We start from the raw sequence: 23,158 nt of genomic DNA, 5'->3' as shown, positions 1-23,158 counted from the left end.
TCTGCAGCCTACTAGGCACATTGTATAGTGGTTCAGAATACGCTTGGCTGTGGTCAGGGGTTTTGATTGGATTTTTGACTGATTGTGGGTGTCACTGTGGAAAACATGAATGAATGAACTCTCTGATAGGTGGGCGGTGACGTCATCCAACACTGGTCGCTACAGTAAACACTCAAGGTCCGCAAAATTCACCTGGTTTATATCCATTTATCGTACAATAAGTTGATAACGTAATTATCATGAAAGGCCAAGAGTTATGTTCCGTGAACCTACCGTTTTCACATAAGGACCAAATATCCGTCAACAAGGTGTGTGTGTTCACCGTGTACTGCAGATAGTACACATGTCAACTAAAACACTGCGTCTTTGCTACACAGTGCTGCTCAGTTGTGCAGCATTGGCACGGTTTGTGCTCTGGCTCCTACCTTTCTCAAAAGTTAGAATGTGTCCAGAGCTGCTTCCCTTAGTGCTTCCTGTGTTGTCCAACAGAGCAGCTATTTACCGGATAATGTCTTTGGCAACAACCAAAATTACACTGAACCACACTTTGTGGTTTTTCTATGCGGGCATTTTGGAATGAAGCTGGTAAGATTGGATATATTTAGTGGTTCAGTTGGAGGTGCCTGGATGCAGTTGATGTTCTGTGCTATTCCATTCACACTGAAACAATTCACCAACATTTTCTCCTCCATTGTGGTGTTGTGGTTAACAACTGTAATGGCTTCAGACACTCATCTGAGAGAGTCTCAAGAGCCTCTTCATAATATTGTGTCGCGACAATGGCATTTTCCGCAGCCAGAGATCTTTCTTTGTAACAGCATTGCTGTGTGTGCACCTGCTATTATTCAGTATTGATTTCATATTTTTGATCTTCAGATACTTCTGAGTAGAATTGATCAAGTAGTAGTAAAATGGAGAAAGATTAGTATAGTCTTGGCTTTGCAGTGGATATTTTGACACATCACTGTTAAAAATGTTTCACTACACTCAGAGAAGATGGCAGAAAGAAACTTTTGTAGGCAAATTGTACAGGCACAGCAGATGGGATTTTTATAAGTGCTTGCAGAGTTTAGCATTCTCCTACTGAAAACAATAAACATACACTTTGCTGTCAACTACCCACTCAACCACTGTGAATTTGATATAAGGATATGCATATTTTTTCCAGAGTTATACCATTAAACTGACAATGCACCAGCTGTACTGACACAACTTTGTAGAGATTAATATCTTACTCACTCGACACTATGTGATACAACATAACAATCCACACTTATACTCAGTTGTCAAATTTTGCGTTTGTGCGAGTGTGTGTAACTTTGAGAAGCTTCCGTGTCACAGCAGTCTCTGTCCAGCCTGTAGTTCCCTCTTGGCCATGGTCCCTTCAGAGGGGTGGGGTGTGGGAGGGAACTTGTTTGCCGCAGTTGCCGATGCAGCGATGGGGAAGCAATTCATTGCTGTCCCACTACACTGACAACATTTGCATGCACGCACACACACAAGGCACGATGAGCAGTTAGCCTGAGTGCTGCCTAGCGAACAGAGTGTAGTTTGGAGAGAGCACTTCCCAGCTAGGGAGATAGCAGGTTGAATCTCTCTCTTTACACACACACAAGCAATTTGTCAAACGCACACAGCTTCATAGACAGGCATGCAGGAGGAGAAGGAAAAGAGTGTGGAGGTAAGGAAAGACTCTCAGGCCGTTCTTAGTTTAGCCTTTACAATTGATACATGAGTGAGAGGGAGACTCTAGATGTATATCGAGGCATATGGTGTGTGTGTGTGTGTGTCTGTGTGTCTACATTCACTGCTAGCTCAGCCTGCAGTCTGGGCTGGTAATGAGGTGGAACTAGCAGAAAATTTAGCAGAGTCCGTCAGTGATTTCTTGCCACTGTGAGGTTGAACTAAACATGTTTTATACCTCAACTAGGGAATCATTCATGCATGTAAATGTCAGTTGTGATGCACTTTAGATCTTTTTGTGTACTAAACTCTGCTTAGTGTGCGATAAAGCAGCAGATTGTGAGATCGATATCTACTGAACCCATGCAAAACACCTGATGTTATAAGAAAGGAGGCTGTGCTAAATTAGTTGCTTAGTCAACAGGCTACATCACTCACAATTTAGATAATATGTTACTCATCATTGATGATGTATGGCTTCTGAATGTGGTGGCTACAAATTTTACCTTAATTTTTACAGTCCGTGTATATGTGTGTTTAGGTGTCACACACAGTAGAGTCTTGTAATTTATAAAAGTAATTTCTCACAGTTTTTGACATTTTGGTCAAATGGAAAAATTATTGGAAGTTAATCAATAATAAAAATAATGGTTAGACATAGATATAGTTGGATGTAGCGTTTGCACTGTAAATGTTTAGTTGTTGAACTTGATAATCATGTGATGGCTCCAGTTATAATAGTTATCATATGTAAAAAATTTGAAAGGGTTTTTTCCATTTAATATACTGAAAATACAACAAATAGCTTTTGGTAGTTTTTTCTTTTACCTGTCCAGCGACTGCATATGGAAAGTAGCTGTATCCGACTCTGTTATAAAGCAGAACAGCTCTGTGTGCCGATATCAATACTGTCAAAGTATCAAAATGTTCGTTCCACAGAGAAATGCAAACAGCAGGTTTTACAACAAGCTGTCAGGACTTATAACTTTGTGACGTCATAATGAAACTGTCACGGCCCCCAGCCATGCCCACAGCACAGTTCACTGCACCCACCTTACCCAATTTTGTATGTGTTTAAGTGTGCACCGGAAAACTGCTGAATTTGTTGTCCATCACTATTAGAATCTCCTGTTAGTGTTTTGTGCGACCTTTCAATTTTTTCAATATGATTATTTTTGCCATAATCCTACCAATGATTATTTATCCATTTTTTCTTGCTGATTTAAGTTTGCTATCTCAGCAATAATTTTGATTTATGAGTTGTGTGGCTGGACTGCAAACTTAAAGTTACTCACAGCTGAGGGATGAAATCCACCTCCTGGAGTCAGAAGTCTGAAAACAGGATCAGCGTCCCAGCGGCTTTGTCTACGTTCTTGATTTAAATTGTATTTCGGCCATATTTTGTCTTCCTGCCGTGCTTCCTCCCACTAAACACAGCGGCCAGGCATTAATCTGCACCTCCATTCAATCCCACTTAAAACTCCACACTGTCCGGCAGGAATTCAAAGCCATACTCGCCAAACTCCAATCTTGCTCTTGCGGCTGCCTAGTCACCCACCTGCCTGATATCCCTGATAGTCATTCTGCGGCAATGCATGCTCCCCTGACTGGCGGATTGCACAGAGGTTCTAGCAGCTGTGGAGGGTTAGCTGGAGACAGGACAAGATGTCAAACAACATTGAGATAATTGTTGGTGCTTACAACTATAAATATATCTAAAATATAAAAATCTGCATTCTCTGAAATGAATGATAGAAAATCTACACTTTGGTTATAACCGGTCTGTCGGGATGTGTTTTGTCACCTGTTAAGACAGAACTGATGGCCATAACTGTGAAGATTTTTTTTGCCCTTTAAAAAAATAACCTGGTAAAACTATTATGAAACTGTTTGTGTTTAATCTCCAAATGTTGGTTAAAGTAGCTCTGTTATATATGTAGTATTTTACACATGATGTACGTAAATAATCATAAAACACTGAAGCAGTGTAATGAAAGGGATTTCATTTTTGAATGATACTGGGGAGTCACATGCTGTTGTTGTTTTCTTTAGACAGATTATATGTCACTGCATAAAATATCAGTTCCAGAAACAACAGCACATTGCAGGAGTTTTGTTCATCACAAATCCTCTACTGATGATGTGTGGCAAGTATATTCTCCTGAGCTGTCACAACCTGGAGCATAAGGATGTACTTTGTGAAGAGAGGCTCCACCTGGACAGGTGCATATAATATATATAACAGTCACGTTGTAGCAGTGGTTACATAGTATGTGAACAGTAGAAGCTGTTTTTGCTGTTGATCTGCTATTTCATTCTCACTCTTTTTTTAGTTATTTCTTTATTTGGGTCATTTTGAATGACTAAATCGTGTTTTTTCTGTACAATCACTCTTTTTGCCAAAACACTATACAAGTTGCCCTATTAGTTATACAACTAATTAATGGCTTAAGACATGTTTTTATCTTGATGAATCAGAGTCAGTTTGTATTTTTACCAGCCAGACGCTTCTGTCTAATTTGTGCTTGGGAACAGTTTGTGATAACGAGAGGGAAAGCATGTTGACTCCACTTGTTTTTGTCCCACGGCCTCCTTTTGTGAGAGCCACTGAAGTGGCCTCTGGCCCATCCATGCTTTCTCTCTAGCTGCCTCTCTGTCTTCTCCTGCCCTCTGTCTCTGACTCGTCCTGTCTTTCGTCAAAGTGCTTGTGTTGTTTGGAGGGGAAAGCCCCTTAGTTTTCTGGACTGGATGTAGGTGAACTTACTAGGTAGAATTGAGGGAGAAACAGAAGGAAAGAGAGTTCCCATGAAGAGATAGAAAAATAAACCACAACATTTGAGACATCTTTGTCTTTCATCTCGTGTTTATGTCATATATGATTGGCTTTTTTACATTGTTTTGTTTCAATGTAAACATATTGCACAATTTCACTTGCATCTTTTCCCCAGTGCAGTGTATTAACTTTGTACTATCATGCCTGTTTTCTCTTCAAATGAAAGTTCTGATAACAAATAACACCAATCATTCTCTGAATGTCACTATATCTTTGGTATTTCTCTTACTGTTAACAAATCCCATATACAGACCAACACCAGTGAGTGTGTATCTAGAGCATGGTATACAGAATATTTATTCTTCTGTTCAATACACTGTTGTCCAAAACCTACTCATGATGACACACTTTGGTACATTGTGAAAATTGATTCCCTGTAACACAACAGACACAAACAGGACATGTATCAATGTGTTGCACAGTGTGAAAGAACATGGCTGCATCAGTAGACGCATGACCACGCATGATTCCTCTTGAATATGTTTGTAAATGGAACATTACCCCAGTATGGAGGAAGTGATGTGTGTTAAAATCCACTGTCAGCAGGAGAGCGCTCTCAGTTCACCGTTAAGTGTCCACATGCTATTTGTATCTGAATCTTGGGAGTATTCAGATGTATATTTATTTAATATAAAAATATTTCTCTCAGGATGGAAATTATATGAAGATTAAGACCAATAGCAATATATACAATATATACAATATTCATATGTATTTGTGATGTAGACTGTGTGTACATGCTCATATAAACAATACTTAAGAAGTTACTGTGTGTGCCTTACATTTCTGTAAATTTTTATTTGTATGAAATGTGCTGTTGAGTTGTTTCCCTGCAGCCTCCCTGATTAATTAATCCTCACTGACCTCAGCTACTTTTATTAAAGCGGCTGTAATTACATTTTTAGTTAATGACTCCTTTCCTGGGAACAGCACAACACTCTCAGTGTGACATCTCCATCTAGTGGTTGATTAGGCACCGTACAAGGGGTTGCATGCTGTGTATTAGAATCAGTGACATGCTCTTTTAAAGGTGCTACAGTATAGACACAGTACGTACATGAAAACATAGAGGTTTCATGGCCAGATTCACTATTCAAAATCACACTTCCCTCCTGTTTGTGTACAACAGTAAATTTTTGAAATATTTTACACAGGGAAAGCTTTGTTGCAATAGGGTTGTCATTCATCATAACAACATTTTAGACTTCCAAACAGTACTAACATACAGAATAAAATTGTTAATAGTACCACTTTCAATACCATGATAAGACGATTAAAGGTCATATTGCGCTGAGCATTGTTATATTTTAATTCATCTTTATTTAAGTAATTCATTCATTCTAGGAATAGATGTACACTCAAAAGAGTGGCCGGATCAGTCTTGAAAGAGGAAGAGAAGATAGATAGAACAATGTTTTGTATTTATTGGTCATGGCGCACCAAAACTGCCTTCTGTCTTTATTGATTAGTAATTGCAAACTGTTCCAGCACAGTGTAGCCTCAATCAGAGCAAGTGCTGAGTGTCAAACTAAAGCTCACTATAGAGGCTACATTATGTGATTAAGTGAAACCTTTCATCACTTATCCAAGAGGCTTCTTCACCAGGCCTTGACATATAACAAATAACATATTCGTTAACACAAGTAATTTATCTTGTTCCAAAATTGTAATAACTAGTGGCCATCAAGACTTATTATCTCGTAACCACGACTTAATAACTCGTAGCCAAGTTAAAACACTTTGAGTGGTCATCAAGACTAGCAAAGCGCTAAATACAGACCCTTAGGGGCTCCGTACCATAACCTTCTTATATGTGCTGTATTATATTACAATTAAAAAATTTTGATTGGACAGTAGGTTGTTGACTATGAGAGGCCCTATGAGAACTAACACACACCCACACACTACTATTATCTTACATAAACCATCACACACACGTCTATACTCCCTCACATGCACCATCATACTCACTGAAGCACACTATTATACTCTCTTACATGCACCATCATACTTTCTGACACACACTACTTCTTAAGAATTTACATAATTCTCATACATAATGGGAGACAAATATAATCCTCTCTCACATGCACATGGTGATGTAATAACATCTCACATTTCTCTCACAATATATACATTTATACAACTGTAGGTTGAATGTATAATATTTAAATATATATTGCACTGAATCACAACGTTACTAGACATTATGATGTTCCGGGTTTGCTGCCAGAAATTTTCAGAAATATAATTGCAAACCCATGGACTTGGGCATCAAGACTCAAAAGCTTAACTCGGCTGGACTGTACAAAAACTAATGATATATGTGAAAACAAGACAGTTAAAATTCCTGTTCTACATGCAAATCTGAACCAAATGAGGATAAGAAATATGACTGATTACCCTGGTAATAGTATAATTTCCACAGAAATTATCAAAAGAGGAGAAGAATGGTCAGAGAGAGAGAGAGAGAGAGAGAGAGAGAGAGAGGGGTAGACGGAGGGGGAGAGGGAGAGAAGTGTGTATGTGTGTAGTATGTGTGTTTGTGTGCTGTATGAACAGCTCATATGCAAAGCCTCGCTCTTATGAAGCCTCTTTCCATCTTTCTGGTCTAGTCCTACTGTAGCTTCTCTCCTCTCGACTTTGTGCAGCGAGCTCAGAGCCACCGTGGAGTCTGTCCTGCCGGTCTTTTTTTACGGAATGTCTCCCATAGTGAAAAGCCCAGGGTGCACTCCAGTGTTGTGCCACTGCAAAGTTGCCTGCACCACCAACACTTTGTCGTTGATGTTTGGATGTAAGGTAGGTTGCAGATAACTTTATGGGCAGAACAGCTTGTAGATGTTGACAGGTACTTATTTTGTATGGCAGTGGCTATACTTCTTTTAGTGACTATTATCCAATATTCAAAGTACAGAACTGAGTATTATCCTGTGGTGTGTTAAAGATAACACTGTGAAGTGTCTCCTTCTATTTACAGACATTTTTTTATTTTATGTAAAGTAGTGCTAGTTTTACTCTCTGTAATCCTTGAAGCTCTATTAATGGTTACTGGGGCTAAATGAGGGCATATTTATAACTGCTGTAATATTTCTGCATCCCTGTACTGTCAAGCTTCATTTATCACGCTGACAGGATAGTTACTCCTCTGCCTTTAAGCTGTTGTACAAGTCAAACGCTCCTCTGTATCCACCTTTGCTGGATTTGTTCCATCACTCTTGTGTAGCCATGAGTCAGGCATGAAGGGTTACTTTAAAAAAAGAAGAAGATGTAAATGAATTAGAAATTAAATATTGGATGATTTTACTTTCTTCGATAATGAATCTAACATTGTCACTGGAGTCCATTTAGAATCTGAAACTGTATTCAACTAAATTCTCTGGGTGAGATTCAGCAGCTCTAGATCTCAGTTTTGCTATTTATTTCCTGTTGTGAGCTAATTGATTAACAATACTACTGTAGTGGTTTGGTGAGGAGGTTTAAAAGTATGTAATAGTACCAAGCAAACAAACTGGAGCGGGACTTATGTAGCATATACATGTAGTTGTGTGAAATTGTGTGATACTGTTTTCTATTTGATTTGAATTTCTTTCATGCAAGTTTTTGAATTACATTTTAACTTGACAATTACCCACCCCACTTATAATTACTCATTCTGCTGACTGTACTAGGTTTTTAAACAGCCAGATTTTCCATCAAGATCATAGACCTCAGATTTATTCCCTTCCCTGATCCTTTCTGTCAAAATGGTGTGGATTGTCCATTTGATGGCAAAACACTCCCCTTGGAAACAACGTCTTGCTGAATGTGTTTTGGTTGCATTTTTACACCTATACTTCAAACTGTCCATTTTCACCAGGGATTGATGCCCATTATGAACAGTCAAGTTTCAATCAATCAAGTTTATTTGTATAGCCCACATTCACAATCACAATTCGTCTCATAGGGCTTTAACATGGTGTGACATCCTCTGTCCTTAACCCTCAACAAGAGTAAGGAAAAACTACTAAAATCCTTTAACATGGCCTTTGTTAAGATCAGATAAGGGTGTATCTCTAGGACACAAGTTTGTAATGAAGCAATGGCACCACGCTATCGAATTCAACCTGCTGCTGGTGAACATTGTCATGACTCTGAGCTCTATGGTACTAAATAACTTTTGGATTTTGTTGGAAAGGTTTTGATAATGGACATTTTGCTTGTGTTTTGATTGGTTTGTGTTCAATTGCTCTCCGTTTTCAGTTTTAAGTGTCCAGAAGCCCCAACATTCGCTATTGACAACGTTATTTACACTGTGTTTTAAACATTAAAGTCCGCTATCGGAAGGCGCGTGCCCTTGGGCTCGAGCTTTGTGCAGTGTGTGCAGTGTTTCTAGTGTGCCGCTAACGCGAACGTGGCTCACGAGGAGGGTGTCAGAGGACTTATAGGCTTAAAACTTGGTGTAAATTATGCAGTTTAGAGCCGAATTTGAACGTCGGGGCATCGGGACTCTTGTATGACACCACAAGAGCAGTTTGGAGGCACATTATGGGTTTTTTCTGTTGTTTTTTAACATTTGAAGAATCGGTCACTATTTACTTAAATTGTATTGGATTTGGCTGCAATGCTGTTTACCCCTAAAACTCCAAAAGTGTTTTGTGGACACTTCATCCACCCCTCCATTGGCATAGTAATGAGAAGATAATGAGTGAATTTTCATTTTTCAGTGAACTGTCCCTTCGAGATTAATTTGAGAGAATGTCTCCAAATTTGGTACAAGCTCTCAATTAAACTCAAAGGTGAACTGATTAAATTGTTTCGCCTAGAGGTCAAAAGCCGAGGTCACAATGACCTCAAGTTACTGTCTATCATTTGACAAAGGCAAAGGTTAAAGTGAGCTTTATATGGGAAAATTAGGTATGAGATATGTACACAAACTTTACTGGTTTGCGGAGGAATACAACAGCAATCTGTGGCTCCTGCATTTGGATCCTCCTGCTCTCCGCTTGCGACACACTCACACACAAGACTATGTTTACTTTGTGCTGATGAATCAGAACCCGAAAAAAACAATCAACCAGGTCCAACTAATTCTTGGCTTGATCAAATTAAAGACACTGATACCCAAACTCTAACCACCTAGTTTCTTACATTTCCAGAGAGCACAGTGTAGGTTTGATATCCAGCCAGTTACTTTTCCTTACAGATATATCATAGACAATGTTGGGCAACTGGTCAATTTACTTCTCTTGACCATGATCTTTGCTGTTTGGTTCTATGAGGTCCTTAACATCCTCTCCTTCCTCGAGCTCCTGATCCTCTAAGCCCTTGCATCTCAATATTTAGGCTTGCTTGACTAAACTCGATTCTGCAGGATAGGAATAGTGGTAACAGATAAGTCTGGTCTTCTACCTCAGTGAAGACACTTTCAGTTAGATAGTGTTTATTACCGTAAACATAGGAGACATCAAGGACTGTTAAATACAACAACCAGCTTTCTTCTAGCTACTGGGGAACTATTGCTAGTTCACAGTCAGATACTCAAATGTAGTTTTGCACTGATGCCCTCTGTAACCCCAGTGTTTAATCATTTAGGAAGATGTTTAGCACAATGGTATGCCTACCAGTTGGTATATTAACGCTCTTACAATGTCAGCCTCTCATCTTGTTCATCACACACAAATACAGATTAAGTAATTAATAATTATTTCACTTGGTACCGTTCAATAAAGCTAATCGAAACAACCTAAAATAAAATAATTACTAAAGGTACGTCAGGATAACATGAACGTGTTATGATTAAAAGATTTGCTACAGTAATAACAGTTAGACAAAAAAATTGCATTATCCATAGAGGTTCAATTTCTGAAGGGGGGTCTCAGCTCCGTCACAGACCCCGAAAAAAACAACTCTTTATGACAACAAAATATGTATGTTTGAATGCAAAAGAAAGAATAGCATTGTTTAATTTTCACATAGTTCAGCTCTCCCTCCTACTGTCTGTAGAAATCAGGACTTAATCAGAGAATGGGGGAAGAGAGCATTACTGTAGGTGTATAAAGCCACAGAAAGAGGTCAGTGCACACAACCACTAGGAGATTCCGAACTAAGTCTGCACAGAGGCTCTGAATCTGCCCTTGGCAATGCCACCACACATTTTCATCTCATCATGATTCTGGTGGTTAGGGCTGTATGAGAACGTCAGAGAGTGCGATCCTCTCAGTGTAGCATGACAACACCACACGTGAGTAGTAATGATTTGCACACAGCAAAGCCCAGCCAGGCCCAAAGCTACCACATATTATTACTCTCATGTCGTAGATTGGACTACAGGAAGGGAATTGCAATGTTTAACGACATTACTCAACTTATTTTATGTTGCTGTTGAGCACCACGAAGTTTAAAGTAGTCAAGCAGTGATGAATGAAATATGGCAAATAAATGTTGAATGTAAATGCATTTTTCCTTAAAACAACAAGCTGCCTGCACTGAATAGCTAATGCAAGATATCCTCCAGCAGTTTTTTCAAGTATTTATTTGAGAGTAGCAGACTTTTTTGAAAGTGTTGATATTGTGATTCCTTTGAGAGGAATTGATGAGCACAGTGGTGTTCCAAAAGTTGTAACATCACTGTGATATACAATAATAATAGAAAAAAATAATAATAATAATAATGACAATAATAAACTTTATATATACAGCATTTTTCAAAACAAAGTTTACAAAGTTAAAACAAGATAAAATATGACAGTACAGAGGCAAATAAAATCAGTCAATAATACAACATTTTAATCTAAAACGACCCCCAATAATAATTTAGATTTATAGTAAAATGTAACAGATATATTAAAAGAACAACCCTGAACAGGAATTAATGAAAATCGTTGCTAAGAAGTGATTTAAAAATGTCACAGAATCGGCAAGCCTCAAATCCTCAAGCAGTGAGTTCCAACGCTGAGTGGCCCTGTCTGCAAAAGCCCGGCCACCTTTAGTCTTGAGCCTGGACTCAGCAGAGCCCTGAGAGGATCTGAGGCTGTGCTCTGTCTCGGATCGGTAACAGCAGTTCAGCACTGTAGCTGGGAGCTGAACCAAGTCGTGCTTTATGGGCATTTTTATGCAGAGGACGTTGTTTTCAATGCACACTATTCAATTAGTGTTGACAGCTGCATGTGGACAAAAGCCCTTATTCAACCTCTACATATTATACTATACTATACATTGAAATGCCACTATTTCAACAATGTTTTTCATCTACTGGAACTTCTTTGGCCTCTGCTATTTTGCTTTATTGGTAGTTCTCACAACTTCTTCCATCTTTAACGTTGAGTCCCTATACCACACTATTAAATCTCAGAAATGAAAACATACATATTGTCCTTTTCCTTTTGAGGCTTCATCACATCACGTATTGCCCCAGTAGTGTTCCTCGCTGCTCTCACATGGTTGTGTTTCCAGAGCATGGGTGGTTTTCATCCAGTGCTGTAATGCTGCTCACACAGATTATCATCGGTTACTTGGCTTCTGTCAGGCTTGAGGACAAATGGCCTTGGCTTGGTACGAGTGCAGTAGATATGGTCTTTAGCTCAGAGCTATCATTTAATGTTCCATCTTATAAAAGCAACTCCACTGTTAGGGGCTTATCAGTGTATCATGTATGGCCTTATACAATGAATAAGTGACACTAACTTCAGAAGACTATACAGGCCCCTTACATTTGATATTGTACATGTCTGTGTTACTATTGTGAACAGATTTACCAAGGATGTAAAGTGAGACTCAAGATTGAGTTAGTGACAGCTTCAGATGAAAAAAACTGTAGAAAACCAGAGTACTTACACATTGAACATTTAAAGAGGTTCTTTTTTTCCAGGACATGATTTTCTTTTTCTTGATAATAGAACCACATCCTTCCCACCACTTTCATATACAATTTATTTATTTTAGGATAACAACAGCAAGCAATGGAAGTAGATGACGTAGATCATAAAACCATCAGCCCACAACACCAAATGTTTTGTCACTTGATAGCTTGTCTCTACATTTTACTAATGTACAATTTTTCGAATTTAAGTCAACTGTACTATGCAAGTTGATCTCCTGTTCACCTATTGTGCCCTGATTTTCATTTGCCCTCTAACTTGAATGCTGTGGAAAACCTAAATAATCCTTGAGACTGTTTGGGTCATATGTGGAGTGTGTCAGATGACAGGAGCAGTCAGAAAACCTACTGGGGATCTCCTGAATCTTCAGTCACAGTTGAAGTAACATCCACTAGGCTGTAGTAGACCTGTAGTTCATGTATTAAATATTATTTATTTATAGACCTGTAGTTTTTATTGCAAAACAATTACACCTACTCTTTTGCTAAATGAGCACACCCATCATACCTGAAGGAATTGTCATCAACAGCAGGAATTTAAAATCACTAATGGTAAGGTATTTCACTGAGTGTATAGTTCAATTAATTGCTTTCATCTTATAATGTAGCATTGAAGGCTGCTAATCGAAATTACAGCATAGCCATGCCCATAGTTACCATTGAGGAAACCGAAGTCCGGTAGTATAAAAAAATATATATATTTAACTGCCTTAAAATAACTTGTTAAAGGCCAAAATACGATGTGCTCCTTGTTGTGCAATAATGGTTAGGAGTGATACCATAAGCTGGTGTGCCTTTAGGCATTCAATAAATTTGGTTATCAAAATAAAATATAAAACATTAATATTTAAAATATTAAATCATAACTTTAGTTTGTTTGATTTCTCGCGGGGCATCACCCTTCACAAAAAGGGAAACGATAGCCAATTTATTGATTAAGATCAGTCTCATTTAGATCTAGTTCACTTAGAAATCTTAATATTTACTATTAAAGATTATATGATGAACAGTTAAGGTTTATAGAGTTCTTGGTTGGCAAACTTCACTTATGCAACATTAATGAAAGGACAAGGTTAAAAGAAAACATTTATTATAAACATAAGTATAAAAACACCAATTACTAAACAAAATACTAACTAACAAACATGTGTATGTGTGTGTGTGTGTGTGTGTGTGTGTGTGTGTGTGTGTGTGTGTGTGTGTGTGTGTGAGGGTCTCCTTGGTAAATAAACAAAGAGAGTAACACCTTCCTGTGATCTTTTAAGATGGTAGCAGGTCTAACCTAGATCTTCGTTCCTCCTCCTCGGAAGTGCACAGGTGTAATCCATCCTCCTGGCATTTGGTATACGGAAGTTGAACAGGAAGACACTCCCAATGATGCTATAGTTTCTAGGCAACCTGTTTACTTCATAAAAGTCCTTGAACCACAGATGCAATGTGGGGCAAAGGTGTTTACAATTGGAGAAAAGATTATTATGTTTCAGCTATATCAAAACAAACCTGACTGTGTAAACATTCGGATCCTCGAAACCAAAGCAGCGAAACAGAATTAAGTCAACAACGTCACTCTATCCGACCTCGAGAACTTTATCAGACAGCTCCAAGAACTCTATGTGAGTTTAATGAATCTGAGGGAATTACGCTTTAATATCAGAAGTTAACTATGAGAACAAGTGAAATATTCATTATTAACACTAAGATCAAACGATTTAAGTTTATAAATCAACAGCAGTGTGGTTGGCTTTTGTGATGCGATGGCAGACACCTTGTAGTGTGGATTCTATCTTACACAAGCCTAACCGAAACTATGGTGGGTTAAACAGTTCACCAAACTTTTAATAACACTAACTGATATGCAAGCCAGTAACAGTTAGGGATTCTATAAATTCACAGGGCTGGAAGCGCACTATGGCTCTTTCTCAGGTTCTCTTATCCAACTTGGCTATGTTAGGCAGTAGCAGCTAGGTACAAGCTCTGTTACATGGGGCCGGGGGCGCGCTATGTCTTAATTCAAAAGCATTTAACAGTTACAGGAAATTTCGCAGCTTGACCAGTTAACATTGAATATGTGATATTACATTACATTACATTACAGGTCATTTAGCTGACGCTTTTTGTCCAAAGCGACTTACATTTTTATATAAATACAAAACCATTTACCATTTACCATCTTGTGGTAGCTGTTTATTCGTGTGCTGTGCATCCTCAATGGCAGTTGTGTGTAAGAGTGAAAGGGATCCCTGGCACACTGCTGTACTAGGGGATCCCCGTACTCATTAGAATGAGATAGATACATACTTTATTCATTCTTATAGGGAAATTACAAGAATGCCTGATAACACATCAGAATACACACAACTGATTAACAATAGTATATACAAGGTGATAAATATATGATGCAGGCCACATGCAGAAAAATATAGGAAGGACTTGGCCACTCACTAGACTTGAGGTATACTGCCTCATTTCTATTCCACTACTATTGGCAAAATCAATCAAATGCAGGTAAATTACGTTCATGTTGGTAGCTGCCACGCCTCCCTGGTGGCGGTGTCGCTGGCAAGTAAGGAGTAAGTATGGCGCCACCTGGTGTTTTAACTAAGACGTGCAATACAGTGGGCCATTGTCAATTATATTTTTAGACTTTGATACGGGCCAATTAGTAATGGCTGGCGGCCACAGTTGGCCCGCGGGCCGTAGTTTGGACACCCCTAGGCTAGAGTAAGCCATACAGCAGTGGAAGCTGCAGATACCTGCCTCCATCCCCTTGTAAAAAACACCCAGTATAAATTTTTCCATAATCCTGTTATATTACAAAAACTAAAACGTGTCCTCCTTGGCTGAGGTAAATAGAACAGCACTCAATAGACTGCATACACCCACCAATGCCCCCTTATGAAACCACAAAATATCGTCCCGAGGGCTGCAATTGGCCCGCGGGCCGCGAGTTTGAGACCCCTGTCTAACATTAGAATGCATCTCCTTATCTCCTTATCCGTTTGTATATTTCTATTGGATACAGCTACAGATCAACATTCAGACTGCATTATTATTTTTATTTGCATTGAAAACAGTGGATTTACATAGCTTGAATCATAGCACTTTCATAATTGGTGAACATTGTGTCAAAAACCTTTGACAACCTCTGAACCAGATTAGCAAGCTGAAGATTCCTCTTATTCACAACCCTGAGCTTGTTTTCACGTCCGGACTCATCCGCTGCTGCAGCCTCTGCCTCCTGTAGCTTCAACTGTAGAACTCCTGCTTTAATCACACAGACAGGAAACAAAATCCAGTTGCGTTTTTAATCAGTTATCGTTATCATTTCTAGGGATTTTAACGCATGACCAGCTATTTAGAAAACAAATATCATATAACTATGTACTGGGGTGTACTGGGGTGATGTGATAATGGTTTCTCTGTCTCTTCATCTGTTACTATGTCTGTGTTTCCATATGTAATCAACTGAAACATACTGTATGTGTCCTGCATGTGCTGGCATCTGATGTGGTAGAGCAGAATATCATAGGTACTGCAGCCGTGCTGAGCAACAGCATCAGCCTCCTGCGGGTGCTTCTGTATGGTTGTGCTGGTTGAATGCTTGAGATCCTGGATGTGACTGATTGTTTCTAGACATTTGTTATGACACACCTGCTCTGTTTGCTGTTGGTTGTCACATATGGTCCTGTTGCTCTCTCCAGAACAGGCCACCAGCAGTACAGGGGTCCCCCCACAACGGCCAGACCCCACCCTGCATGAACCCTGCCTTGATGAACGCTCCCTGGGTGAGAAGGGAGTAGTCTTTTAGTATTTGTTTCACCCCATCCAAATTGCATTCAATATCATCCTGGCAATCAACCAAACAAGGCCATGTCTATTTGTGTTAATATTCACTGACATCATGTATGATTAGTTCAAAGATAAAAGGAGATTTCATTATCTTGGTGCACTGTAATGGGAAATTATCTGCAAGTCACCCCATGTTCAATGGGCGATCTCACACTTGTTGACTCTCATGACCATCTCAACTGCATTACTCTTCATTATTTATGTCAACGCTGGGGTTGTTATCATTATAATATGATAGAAACATTTTGTTGCCATAGTGTAAAATCAATCATGCTTTTTCATTCATAAAGACTAAGCTTGATTTGTTCACTTGAAATTCCTTATCTTTCAGAAATCTCAACTTAATTCTTCATTTTGTCCAAATATATTTATTTTTTAACTGAACCTAGTTAGTGTCGACAGAAGTAACTGTAATAATACAATAAGACTTGTTAGAGACACTGACTGTGTCACTTGTCTTTGTTTATGATTTTTTTTCCATCTCATGTCCGCCTTCTCTCTCTCTCACTCTCTCTTCCTCCCTCCCTTCCTGCTTTTAGCAGTACCACTACCAAGAAGACGACTCGCCGCCTCTTGACCAGGGATTCCCACGACTTACCAACGAGGTGCGCTCCCCTGAGCTGGTGCATGTGTCCGAGAAGAACCTGTCTGAGATTGAGAATGTGCACGGCTACGTGTCCCACTCCCACATCTCTCCTCTCAAGGTACAACTCTAATCCTGTTATAAAACCTTGACCCCCCACCACCCCAATCCAGCACTATGAACATCTGCCAACATGGTCTCTCCCTCATATTATTGTAGTTAGTTAGTTATTTTAGTAAGTTTTTGGTTGACCACAAAAAAAAGACTGCAAAACAACAACTTGCATTGTTTGTAACATGACAATTGCATAATAAGGAGAACAAGGAGGAAATGCACAACAATGATTTTACTTGATCTAAAGTAGCAGATCTAACAAGTTTCCTCTCTTTCTTCTTCTACTATGTTTTCCTGACCCATGGGAACACTAAATGGTTTTAGTAATCTTGCTGTTAGTTTGTAGTTTATCTGTTTAACTAGAGAAAACTGTAAAATGCCTCTGTCACATCCCTCCTTGTCCCTGCCTTTGTCATTCCTTGCACACATTTTCCCTGTGCATTGTCTGGATTCATGAAGTGACAGTGAAGTGCCCTGGCTCCGACAGTACACTGTTGGTCAATTGTGTTTCTGCTCAGGTGTGAGCCAGCATAGGGTGATATTGGAATAGAAGTCAAGTTTGGGTTGTGTCTGCAGATTGAAACCCATGTGTTGTTTTGATGAATACATAGTGAATCACCCCTCTGTCTTCTGTGTTACTTCGCAGATCACTGAGTAGTGTTTGCAGATAGATCTCTGTTCAGATTGTATAGTTTAGGTAAATATAAGGTTCTCAGTCTGAGTAGTTTTACAAAATATTTCGTTTGAAATGCAGTGATGGTTTAAAAAAACGTTTAGGCCAGATTATATGTGAGCATGTCATGAGTAAACCTTATCAGTGGGAAATAATCTCAAACTTCCTCTGGTATAAAATACTATATAAACTGCTTCTTCTCTAAGACCTTACAGTTGGACTGTGTATTAAATGATGTTGTTTAGAAAGCCTCTGATTGGAGGCTTTACCCTGGTTTTGATTCAGTGAACAGCTTTGGACCAGTGACCTCATTTCTAACAACAGGAACGTATAATATATGATATATATATATATATATATGATGATAATGCTTTTGTTTTTTAGATATAAGACAAGATCCTACCATTGTTTCACTGACATGTTGGTGTATATACTGCCATCTACTGTCAAGAGCTCGGAATGCTTTAGCTCTGCCCACTCTGTGTCGAGCCATAAGGTGATGCCGTATGGTCTGATGTTGAAATGTAATCCAGTAGGTTCATCAGTCACGCCTGGGCACTGTCATGCATTGTAAAATAAATCACGTCTCTTAAATCTATTTGAATGTGATCATTGTTTATGTTAACTAGCAGGTAGGGGACAGATATATTCTCTCTACTGTTGATTATCGCATGGAATCATACTTTCAAGACTGGTTAAGAAAGTTGTGTGAGTGCTGACAGATGGCGGTTCTACAGCCAGGGTTGTCCATGTGAACACAGTCAAATATTCACTTTTTTTTCCTTGGGAAGTAAATTTGAGTCTGAGTAGTGTAGCAGTGATCCTTTGTGGTTTTGCGCATGTGCAATCTGAGAGGGAAATCTCCCGCTGGGTGAGAGGGTCTTCCTCATTAACAGAAATAATACAAGAGGCCACAGTGATCCTCTTCTCATCATCCTCATCCAATCTTAACCCATTTGAACATGTCCCCCTTTTCTTCTGCCCAACATGTGACTGGGTAACTATTACTAATGCTTTTTCATCCTGCTGCATAAGGCACACTTCTGCTTGCTCTCTCTCTCTCTCTCTCTCTCTCTCTCTCTCTCTCTCTCTCTCTCTCTCTCTCTCTCTCTCTCTCTCTCTCTCTCTCTCTCTCTCTCTCTCTCTCTCTCTCTCTCTCTCTCTCTCTCTCTCTCTCTCTCTCTCTCTCTCTCTCTCTCTCTCTCTCTCTCTCTCTCTCTCTCTCTCTCTCTCTCTCTGTATACTGGCTAGTGATTTTGTCTTTCATTTCTTACCTGCAGCCTGCACTGGTTACCCGTTTTGATCTTGCATACCCGAGTGTGACCACAGCAAACTACATGGCAAGTTTTATTTAATTTCATTTTATTTTACTTCAGGGGACCTCTGTCCACTCTTACCTTATTTCTGGGTCCCTGTGCCCAGAAAAATGTTGTCTTCGATCCATTACCTGGAGGAGCTGGCTTTCTTTTCTTATTGGTCGTTGTTTGTCATACACGCACTTTACAACAATAATCCCATGCGTGTTTGTGAATCCTTTTGCTTGCCATCAAATTCCATGTGCTTGTTGTGGTGTTAATGTGATCTGGTGTATAGTTGTCACTATATAATCATGTGTGTTTAGGATCACCTTCTACCTACACAGATGTAACAAGCAATGATATCCGAAGATCAGGTCATTGATTAAGGCATAGGTCTTCAACAAGGGGTCCGCGACCCCTAGGTGGTCCGCGGAGGTACTGCATTTTTAAGATTTTTTTTTAATTTTAATTTTTTCACGAATTTAAATGTCTTTTAATACATATTAACATGCATCCAACATATTGTGAGGCTGATTTTACCCTCTGCCTGACAACCTCCATCCATCCAAGATTAGATAAGTTGTGCTACCCATCAGGGTCCGACATCTCACTAATGTGGGAGTATGTGTATGAGGATTCACTGTCTCTTCTACATGTATGTTTAAAATAAAAACATGAATCTGTGAATTACTGTAATAGCTCAGTGTTGTATGCAAGATGTACAGTGGGTACGGAAAGTATTCAGACCCCTTTAAATATTTCACTCTTTGTTTCATTGCAGCAATTTGCAAAAATCAACAAGGTTAATTTTATTTCTCATTAATGTACACTCAGCACCCCATCTTGACAGAAAAAAACAGAAATGTAGAAATGTTTGCAAATTTATTAAAAAAGAAAAACTGAAAAATCACATGGTCATAAGTATTCAGACCCTTTGCTGTGACACTCATATTTAACTCACATGCTGTCCATTTCTTCTGATCCCCCTTGAGATGGTTCGACTCCTTCATTGGAGTCCAGCTGTGTTTAATTGAACTGATTGGACTTGATTAGGAAAGGCACACACCTGTCTATATAAGACCTTACAGCTCACAGTGCATGCCAGAGCAAATGAGAATCATGAGGTCGAAGGAACTGCCCAAGGAGCTCAGAGACAGAATTGTGGCAAGGCACCGATCTGGCCAAGGTTACAAAAGAATTTCTGCAGCACTCAAGGTTCTTAAGAGCACAGTGGCCTCCATAATCCTTAAATGGAAGAAGTTTGGGACGACCAGAACTCTTCCTAGACCTGGCCGTCCAGCCAAACTGAGCAATCGTGGGAGAGGTAAAGAAGAACCCAAAGATCACTGTGGCTGAGCTCCAGAGATGCAGTAGGGAGATGGGAGAAAGTTCCACAAAGTCAACTATCACTGCAGCCCTCCACCAGTCGGGCTTTATGGCCCGACAGAAGCCTCTCCTCAGTGCAAGGCATATGAAAGCCCGCATAGAGTTTGCCAAAAAACACATGAAGGACTCCCAGACTATGAGAAATAAGATTCTCTGGTCTGATGAGACCAAGATTGAACTTGTTGGCGTTAATTCTAAGAGGTATGTGTGGAGAAAACCAGGCACTGCTCATCACCTGCCCAATACAATCCAAACAGTGAAACGTGGTGGCAGCATCATGCTATGGGGGTGTTTTTCAGCTGCAGGGACAGGCCGACTGGTTGCAATGGAAGGAAAGATGAATGCGGCCAAGTACATCGATATCCTGGAAGAAAACGTTTTCCAGAGTGCTCTGGACCTCAGACTGGTTCACCTTCCAACAAGGAAATGACCCTAAGCAGACAGCTAAAATAACCAAGGAGTGGCTTCGGAACAACTCTGTGACCATTCTTGACTAGCCCAGCCAGAGCCCTGACCTAAACCCAATTGAGCATCTCTGGAGAGACCTGAAAATGGCTGTCCATCAACGTTCACCATCCAACCTGACGGAACTGGAGAGGATCTGCAAGGAAGAATGGCAGAGGATGAGAAATAAAATGAACTTTATTTATTTTAGCAAATGGCTGCAATGAAACAGAGTGAACAATTTAAAGGGGTCTGAATACTTTCCGTAACCACTGTATGTTTATAAACGGCATGGCCACCCTGTACCTTGCACATGTTTAAATTAAAAACATGAATATATGAACCCGTGTAATATTTGAATAGCTTAGTATTGAATGCACAATATCAGGTTAGTTATGTTTATACATGACACCAGGCCCAGTTTAATATAAAACACAATTTTATACAATATATATTAGGGGGTCCCTGCTCCATCTCTTCACCTGTTTGGGGGTCCTTGGCCTGAAAAACGTTGAAGACCCCTGGATTAGGGCACAGTTACAGCATGTGTACTGTGTCTCATCTCGGATGATGAAGCATAATTATTAAATATATATCGCATAAATTTATTTATGAGATTGTGGCATGCAAATAGTTTCTAAAGGCACAAGCTCTGTTAATAAGGACAGGAGTCATCACATAATCAGTAAATATGTGTATGGTCTGAGTCACCAAAATCCTACTTGTGGACTTTTCCTATCTCAAACACTTGGGTTTAAAGTTACAATAGGTCATTTCAGACATTCAAATGTCTGTGTTAAATGTTGTTGAATATTTTATTACATTATCCCACATTCCATTTAAAAAACCTACAGAGAAATTTCATTTTTCTTAAGGCAATGTTGTGTATGTTTGGTGGCCTGTCAGTGGTTTCGTTGTATTTGTCTGACAGAAGTCTCGAAACAGATTTTTTTCCAGTGTAAGTCAAATTGTTACAATACACCTGTTGAATCGCATTGGTTTGGAACATTATTTATTACGTTGGGCTCTGTGTCTGACTGATTAAGTGGTCTTCATATAAATTCCAATCAAAGCCTATTTAGCTCTTGACCGAAGCTCACTGACTGAACTGAGACACAAATGAAGAGTGGATATTCAACATGATCCCTGGATTCCTGACCAAGAAACGCGGCCTCTATAGCAAATACACCATACAATGTGAAGAATTCACAAACAACTACCTTCTAAGTTTCTATGTCCAAGTTTTAACTGGTCTGCAGCCCCCCTCCCCCCATTACTCTTCCAATTTAAGCTCAGTTAGTTGCGCTTCTGGCTTGAGATTGTACCCGTCTACCAAAGTTACATAGAGCAAGAACAGACGTTCAGGGGGAGGAGTTTATACAAAGTACTATTCCAAGTCAGTGTGCCATCAAACTAAATGTAATGCTGCTATATTTAAAGGTAAAAGTTTCATAGTAAAGTTATTATAGAAACAAGCTGAGAAAACGTCAGTGGCCGCTTCGGCTTGTAGCCCCTCAGAAACGTCATGTGTCCACAAACAGCGTCAGAGTAACACTGATTTTAAACAGGTTGCTGTTTTATTCAGTGTTTTACTGGATTAAATCACCTGTTCTCTGCGTTTGGAGAGAAGGAGGCCTCTGAGGATAATTGAAAGAATCCTAACCAGGAGCTACTGACTGCAGTGGTGACAACCAATCTGGTATTTGGATGCTCATTACATGCCATACTTACTGTGATAATGTTGTACAAATATATCAAAATATCATTGTCTTTTTTTCAACGTTTAACAATGTGTTACCATTAAAAATATACATTAGCAACCACTGAAAGTAGCTGCTATAGCAGCATTTGTGCACTTTGTGTTTTTGATAACTGGGGTGTCTTCCAAAAAGAAGCAAGCCAATGTTACTATGGCTATGACATGCAAATTTAATAAAAAATGCTCCGTATCCCAGATTTCCTCAGACAATTAATAAGATACCATGAGCATTATTGTTCACGTTTACTAGAACTTCCTAGAAAAGATATCGGAACAAGAGTCTTTAGAGGACACATCTCTGATCCTTGCAGAACTCTTACCAGTATTTCTAACACATCACGTTGTGACTTGGTGGGTATTCAGGTTGATTATTTATTGTTCTTGACATTTTATCAATAAGATAATTTACAGTATAACAGAAAGATAAATCAATATTGAAAATGAAAAGCAAGTATATGGTGTCACTTCTCAAACTGCTTTTTTGTCCTGAAAGTTCTCACACACATACATCTTTTAGATAACTATTGACTTCCTCCTGGTGTAATTTCCTTGTGGGTTGGCTCTCTCAACCAGACATTAGCTGGCTCCTTCTGACTATGCTTAATGTAAGTATGGGGATGGCGAGCAAGACAGTGTACAAACAGTGTCCTCAGCCTTTTGTTTTCTTTCAGCCTTGGGACC

The 23,158-nt window shown here is 39.3% G+C and overlaps 1 protein-coding gene across 1 annotated transcript in view; it reads left to right on the top strand.

Annotated features, from left to right (window-relative positions):
* Nucleotides 1-23,158, top strand: part of dlg2 (discs, large homolog 2 (Drosophila)) — a 178,888-nt gene that overhangs the window by 61,771 nt on the left and 93,959 nt on the right. Inside the window, exons 5-7 of the mRNA XM_061086350.1 lie at nt 16,073-16,156; nt 16,760-16,924; nt 18,871-18,930. Coding sequence (XP_060942333.1) covers nt 16,073-16,156; nt 16,760-16,924; nt 18,871-18,930 — 309 coding nt within the window. The remainder of the gene's footprint in view (nt 1-16,072; nt 16,157-16,759; nt 16,925-18,870; nt 18,931-23,158) is intronic.

This window comes from Limanda limanda, chromosome 14 (genome assembly GCF_963576545.1).
Source record: "Limanda limanda chromosome 14, fLimLim1.1, whole genome shotgun sequence".
In the NCBI taxonomy this organism is placed as follows: domain Eukaryota; kingdom Metazoa; phylum Chordata; class Actinopteri; order Pleuronectiformes; family Pleuronectidae; genus Limanda; species Limanda limanda.
The sequence above is the reverse complement of the archived record's forward strand: the minus strand, read 5'-3'. Positions and strand labels throughout refer to the sequence as shown.